The sequence below is a fragment of the Candoia aspera genome, chromosome 6, assembly GCF_035149785.1.
Source record: "Candoia aspera isolate rCanAsp1 chromosome 6, rCanAsp1.hap2, whole genome shotgun sequence".
NCBI lineage: Eukaryota > Metazoa > Chordata > Lepidosauria > Squamata > Boidae > Candoia > Candoia aspera.
The window spans coordinates 20835535-20842542 of NC_086158.1; the positions used below are offsets into that span (position 1 = coordinate 20835535).

The 7008-nt window shown below is 37.7% G+C and overlaps 1 protein-coding gene across 1 annotated transcript; it reads left to right on the forward strand.

Annotated features, from left to right (window-relative positions):
• The first annotated feature begins 392 nt into the window (after positions 1–392).
• Positions 393–6715, forward strand: TRIM59 (tripartite motif containing 59). Its single transcript, XM_063306494.1, has 2 exons — positions 393–568; positions 3953–6715. Exon 2 carries the CDS (start codon positions 3956–3958, stop codon positions 5132–5134), a length of 1179 nt encoding a protein of 392 aa, XP_063162564.1. The 5' UTR covers positions 393–568; positions 3953–3955; the 3' UTR covers positions 5135–6715.
• Positions 6716–7008: the final 293 nt, after the last annotated feature.

Below are 7008 nucleotides of genomic sequence, written 5' to 3' on the forward strand. Positions count from 1 at the left end.
TTTTAAACTCTCGTACGTTTGATTGAGGTCCGGGCGTTTTATTTCTCAGTTTCCTAGAAAATCGTCGAAGAACTCCACGGGCAGTTGGGCCAGGCCGAAAAACAAAGAAATGCGAATTACTGCCCAGCACCGCCCAACCCACCAACCGTTAACTGCTGTCTGGCGCTAAAATACATCTCCACCCACTCGCCTCAATTCTTTCCTATTTGAACAGAACCTTCCGAAACCTTCCTTCTGATTGGCTTGAGGCAACTGGCTTCTCTCAGCGCGTGCGCAGCAGCGAAGCGACCGGCCGTTCCCTTTTTCCTTTTCCTGTTGATTCTCATTGGAGGCAGTGAGAGGTGGAGCGGCGGGAGGCCGCCGGCGCCGTCTCCCGGGCGGGGGGAGCTCATTCGCTGAGGCTAGGGGAGTTTGCGGGGACAGGCGGCCTGCTGGTGCGTCGGGCGTCTGGCGGGCGGCTGAGGTGAGCCTCAACGGCGGAGGAGAAATCGGCGCCGAGCCTTTTTGCTTGTGAGCAAAGCGAGGAACGGCTTAGATCGTTGCCGTTATTGCTGCCCGGCCCGTCAGTGTAAGTGGGTGGGGAGGGACGGAGGTGATTTTCAGAGAGTTCGAGTTACACCAGTAACTTGATTTGCGAAGGGGAGGTTTGGTCGGAATATGACTCCTCATGTCTATTTGTGTTCATTGTAGTCGGTGTACCCTTCGTTTTCTGGAGCTGAAACAGCTGTGGCGGGTTCTTGAAGGCAGGGATTGTCAGCATCCTTGGTCTTGTACTTTTTGCAAATCGCTAGCCTCCTCTCGCCCTGTGTGAGTTTTTTTCCCCCCCTTTTTCTGGTGATTGTCACGGTCGTCCATCTCTTTGGACAAGATGCTCTTGCAGCCGGGGGCTTTGCCTTGCGCATAACTGAGTGGAGAAGAGGCGATCTTAGTTGGTGTAACTCATAATGATGCTTTTCCTTAGTCCATCTTCATTTCTCCTTTTGTTTTAATTTGCGATTAGGATCAGTCCGCTGGCTCAGCTTTCTCTGGCTCGTCGTGGCCGGTTAGATGCGTTCAGGAAATTTGCAAGCAGTAGTTCTTTTCCACCGTTGCTAGAATTCAATCTGTGAGCCATCAAAACTAATATTCCAGTTGAATCTTCCATGAATGTGTCCTTTTAAATCTATCGCATTGTTGACCATCACCAATTAACAGTGAAGGTATCACACACTTATAACACTGTTAAGCTTGAGTTAATAAATCAGGTAAAGCTTACTTAAAGCTTTGTTAGGAATTTGAAAACAGCTTTCCTTAGTTTTCTGCACCTTACCACATATGATTGCTTGACCTTTGGCCATTGTGGTTTGGAATTTTGGGAGTTGTAGTCAAACACTTGGATGGGTGGGGATTGAGAGTGGAGACAGCTGATCTAAAGTGTTTAAAATAATATAAGGACCAAAACTGACCATTCCTTTCCTTGGAGGAGATGTCCAATTAAAAATATGAAGGTGGGGAGGGGGAAAATCTAGAAAAGATGAAATATTTTTTTGTAGTGCTACCCAGTCTTTACCTCCAAAATGATTTTTAAAAACAATTCAGTAGCATGATGTAAGACTATTCACAGTATCAGATCTGTCACTTTTTTCCTTCATGGAACATTAACATGTTCTGAAAAGAAGGTGGGTCTCAGGCATTTGTTCATGGGCTATCTTCCTCTTGTTCCAATTTAATCCAGAGTTTGGTGTATCTATTCCTGCCTTTTGGTAGACCTCAAAACATTGGGATTGGTAGTAGTATTCACTTACTTATATTAGGGGCTAAAAATGTATGCATGTTATATCACATATTACAATATGTTCCTCAAGCTTACTTTCTTCCCTAATAGGAAAATTATATAATTTCTTGATATACTACATTGAATCTTATCACAGACAGATGTTTTTGGTTTTTACAAAATCAAATGGTAGGCTTACACAGGTATCAGGAAATGAAGAAGCTTAATAAATTTAGCAATATTTTAGTGATGCAAAAAACTGGAGGAGATTAGTATATGATCAGTTTCATTTTCAGTCAAGAGAATGCTTCCATAGGCTCATGCTTCATAGCACCAATGTCATGAGATGATTAATCACTGAAGTACTCTGAAATGTTTTTCTTTGGTCTTGGAAATTAGAGATGGAAAAAGTGTTCTTTGGCTTTCTTTGAAATTCCAGAGTATCTTTCATCTGGACTCTCTCTCAGATACACCTTTTGGTGAAGATGTGTTGGCAAGTATGTCAAAATGTTTATCATCAGCCATCTATCTGGGGTGTCATGTGATAAATGTTTGTCATGGCCCTTTCTTCACTTGTGAGTGACAAATGCCTTGAAAATTGGTAGGAGAATCAGCAAAGTTTAAAGTATGTTCCCTGAGGAGGCTCCATGCTTGAGGCTATAGCCCTGGCAGATGGAATGGTGTCTGTATGAGTTGGCCATTAATTCAGAGCATCCCCCCACCCCTGTTTCTCCAGGCGTTCCCTCAAGTGCCTTGTATCTGCTATGACCTCAAGAAATAAGGAGTATGCCCATAATACTCAGGTCTTAGCCATGGCTGATGGCTGGTGCTGTAACCTCATGCATGTGCCTTGGTGCTCTATTGGTTTGCCTGCCACTTACATCTGTGGGTGGAGTTCCCCCTCCCTGGCTTAATTATTAGAGATATGTTAGTCATCATAGGTCATATATGGATAAGGTACTTAATAAGCCCATTATGTTCATTGGAGACAAATTGAACTTGTTGGTTAGAGCCAGAATTGGAAGGCAGGGTGGGACAGCTAGGTTTATTTGGATTTTTTCACTTTTTGAAAACCAAATTAAAAACTGTGGGAAAGGCACTATGGGGCTCAATGCTGTCTTGTGTGGGAATATCCCAGAAACCCCTTGAGATGTGGCTGGAGGGTTGAGAACTGTTGTGAAATCTGCCTACTTCAGTTTGAAAATCCTTGTTGTCTTGCCCATGAGTACTGGATATAGCTCCACTTGTAAGGTGCAGGTGTGGACAGAGTATCTTCTCCATTAGAAAGTTATGCGACATTTGGAAGTTCTACTACAGTTGGCCCAATTTAACAGCCTTCCTGTAAAATATACTACACTGCTAGAAATAACCAAATTTTTCACTCCATAGATAACTGAACAATGTTTAATTACAAAAATTAATAAAGAGTGTTCTATTTGGTTAGAAGTAATTGGAATTCAATCCATAAGAACAGTAGTGCCAGAACTGATGTTAGTCCCATCTAGTCCAGCATTCTGTTCCCATGGTTGCCAACCAGATACCTCTGGCAAGCACACAAGTTGGATCATGAGTGCTCCTGCTTATTTACTTGAACAATTGGTTTTCAGAGGCATGTTACCTCTATTAGTGGAAGTAATATCTAGTACTGACTAGTACTAATTTTTGTCCTGTGATGCCTTGGGCTACCGACAAATATTAAGCTTGACTTAAAACATGGAAACTAAAGCAGAATTATGTTAGATTGCTACTTAAATTATTGTTTCTACTCTATCTGTACAGTTACGCACAACATGAATTAAAATAAATGAAAGCTTAATACTTTAACACTTTTTAAAAATAATGGAATGATGAAATGTATGTAAGATGCTGACCATGACATGCCTTGCTTGTTCTTTTAAAATGACTATTTTTAAAAATATTGCTTAAGAATTTTCTAATTATTTTTTGCTTAACTAGATACTACAGACAAACATTGATATTAGAGACAAATAGTCATTAGTATCTAACGCCCAATAGACAAAGTGGGAATTAATTATGTATTACTTACTGTTCAGCTAATTCTACTTGTATTTTTTAAAAGATTTATTTGCATTTAAATCATGTAATACAAATTTCTTTGAACTATCAGTATTTTAAAATTTCTTACAATTTTTGCACATTTCTATCTCAATTAAATTTATATATATTGTTTAATTTTAGGAAATGCATCAGTTTGAAGAGGAATTAACTTGTTCTATTTGCTACAGTATATTTGATGATCCTCGTGTACTGCCATGTTCTCATACATTTTGTAGAAATTGTTTGGAAAGTATTCTTCAGATATCAAGCAATTTTTCCATATGGCGACCACTAAGGCTTCCACTGAAGTGTCCCAACTGTCGAAGTATTGTTGAAATTCCTCCATCTGGTACAGATTCTTTGCCTGTAAACTTTGCATTAAAGGCTATTATTGAAAAGTATCAACCAGAGGATCATCCTGAAGTTGCTACCTGCAGCGAGCATTATAGACAGCCACTCAATATTTACTGTCTTCTTGACAGAAAACTTGTGTGTGGCCATTGTCTTACAATAGGAAAACATCACGGCCATCCTATAGATGACCTACAGAGTGCCTACATGAAAGAAAAAGAAACTCCTGAAAAACTCCTTGAGCAGTTGACAGATAAACATTGGAGTGAAGTTTGTTTGCTTATTCAAAATCTTGAGGAACAGAAAGCTCAGTGTGGGAGTATTGTTCAGGAGGATAAAATAACAGTTTTGCAATATTTTAAGAGACTCAGTGATGCACTTGATCAAAAAAAACAAGCTTTACTTGCAGTTCTGGATGATGTAAATATGCAGATTGAGGCAGAATACGAACCTCTCATAGAAACATTGAAAGGAATAGTAGAAGAGCAACTTGAGCTAATGTCACTGACTACATCATTTCAGGAGGAGGAATCTCCTCTCCTTTTTCTGGAGAAAGTTGAGGAAATACGTCAGCGTCTTAACACTTTGAGGGAAAAACCATTACCAGTGATTAAGCCTGTTGAAATTCATCCTCGAATAGGACAGGTATTAAAAGATGTGTGGAATAAAAGTGAAATTAATCAGATTAACAAAATTCTCATTCCCAAAATAAAGCTAATTTCAAAACGAAAAATAAATAGCCAGGATTGTGACAATGAGACTAGACAATCTAAAAAATCCTTCTGGTTCGTAAGCCCTTTGGCAATTATATTAATTTCTTTTATTTTTCTTACTGTTGTGTTTAGCCAACATATATTAACATTCATTAATGAAATAGCTTTTCCATATATTTTTGGTGCCTTGCAGATAATTTATCAAGACTTAAGTAAAAGGTTGCACATAGTAGTGGAAAACACTATGATACACCCCTGATTTAGTTGAATAATTTCTTTTTGCTTTTGATAGCAACTTTTTGCCCTGTTTAGGATAATATCTGAATTCTTATGGATTTCATTTTAGTTTGATGTTAAATTAAGTATGAGTTGATACTGACATCTGTTAAATGTGACAGAGGGTGAAATTACCTAGCATTGCAAATAGGCCAGTGACAGCCTGTACTGTTGGAATGAATGTTCAGTTCTATTCTCAAAATGCATGCAGAGGCGATCATGTAAAGATTGTGTGAGAATCAAGATGGAGTTTGGCTTGACTTGATAGTTTACTCTGGTCACATCTTTGTCGTCTTTACATCCGTAATTTTTATAAACTGTATTGATAAACACAATACAATGTTGATTATCCTAAAACATTCTTTTAAATTGGTTTTCTTGTTGGAAACATGTATCTGAGGCTAAATATTTTGAAGTCTTTCCTTCTGGAAAAGGAAGTTAGTTGTTAGATGAAACAACATCTAACAGCTGCTAATCAGTTCTAATGTTTTAAATAGTTTGCCTGGAAAAGATGAAAAAAATATTTTTTCTTGAATTAACTCAATTAGAGAGGGATTATCTTGGATGAGTAGGGAAACAGGTTATATTTCTAGTCTTTCTAGCATTTAAAATTTATATTTCTTCATTTCAGTTTTCATAAAGCTAAGTTTTTTTAAGGATCACAATTTGCGCTAAATCCCCCAGAGGTTCTAGTTTTAGTTCCACAGAGGTTTGTGCTTGTCGCTTCAAACAAGAGCACTGTAGTACTTTTCTAGCACTGATCGTATAAGTGCTTGCTATTTTACATATATACTTCACTGAGGCCTTCATTTTTCTTGGAAGACAGAGTGATATTAATTGGCCATGAAGGAGATAACCTTTTGAGGACATAAACATGGCATTGTCTGACAGGGTTATGATAAGTTGTAGGAAGAGCGTTTGTACTTTTTAAAGTGGAATTGTGATTAGTAGTGGACTGATCCCTGGAAGTTTTCAGTTCGTGCAGATGGCAGTGAAAGTGATTAGATGACCAAAAGCAGCAGGGCCTATCAACTTCTTCAGAATAGTTTGTGGAATTTAATGAGTTTGCTGTAAAGATTAATGGACTTTTTTAACGTGCTTTCATTTTGCAAAAACAGATGTTTAGCTGTTACCACATAAAATAAAGCAATTAGTAGAAAGGAATACATGTAAACGATAACTGTAGTTTCAGAATAAATATTGTCATCATCCTTAACTGTATTTAGTTCAATATAAACTTAGAGCACAAGAGCCTGGTAGAAAATATATTTTAAATAATGTAGTAGCCTCTTTTCTGCTTGTTATACCATATATGGCTTATAGCAGCTGCATGGCAATAATCAGGGGGATAAGTTTTTTGGAATTTGTTAACTCCATGCTCAGTATTGTTGGCTCTCATTATTCAACTGTACTCAACTTCATGCTTTTAAATTTTAAAATTTGTAATGGGTTTTTCAGGTTTCAGAATTTGTACTTTTCATTAATAAAATATTTTGATTTTTATGTTAGAATTGTATTCATAGTTACATTTCTGAAGCTATTTTAAATAAATGCAAGAAAATAATCTGCTGTTCCTAGGTAAGACTGAGATTGTAACTGATGAGAAACACCATCCTATCTTTTCAATATGCATGTTTGTTCCTCTACATGTTAGATTTAAGTGTCAATATCAGTTGAGATTTGCTTGGAGCTTCATAATGGTAGTCACAGTTCATGAAATTTTGGGACCAGTGTGTTTTATTTATTTTATTCAGTTTGGATGCTGCCCAACTCCAGGTGGCTGGAAGAGAATGGATCCGCTTCAAAGAAAAATAAATACAATTTGATAAATCATAAACAATCTAGCCTAAAGTGCAC

Bases quoted from the DNA above. Each gene is read 5' to 3' on its own strand.
- TRIM59 (XM_063306494.1), top strand. From the start codon at position 3,956: ATGCATCAGTTTGAAGAGGAATTAACTTGTTCTATTTGCTACAGTATA.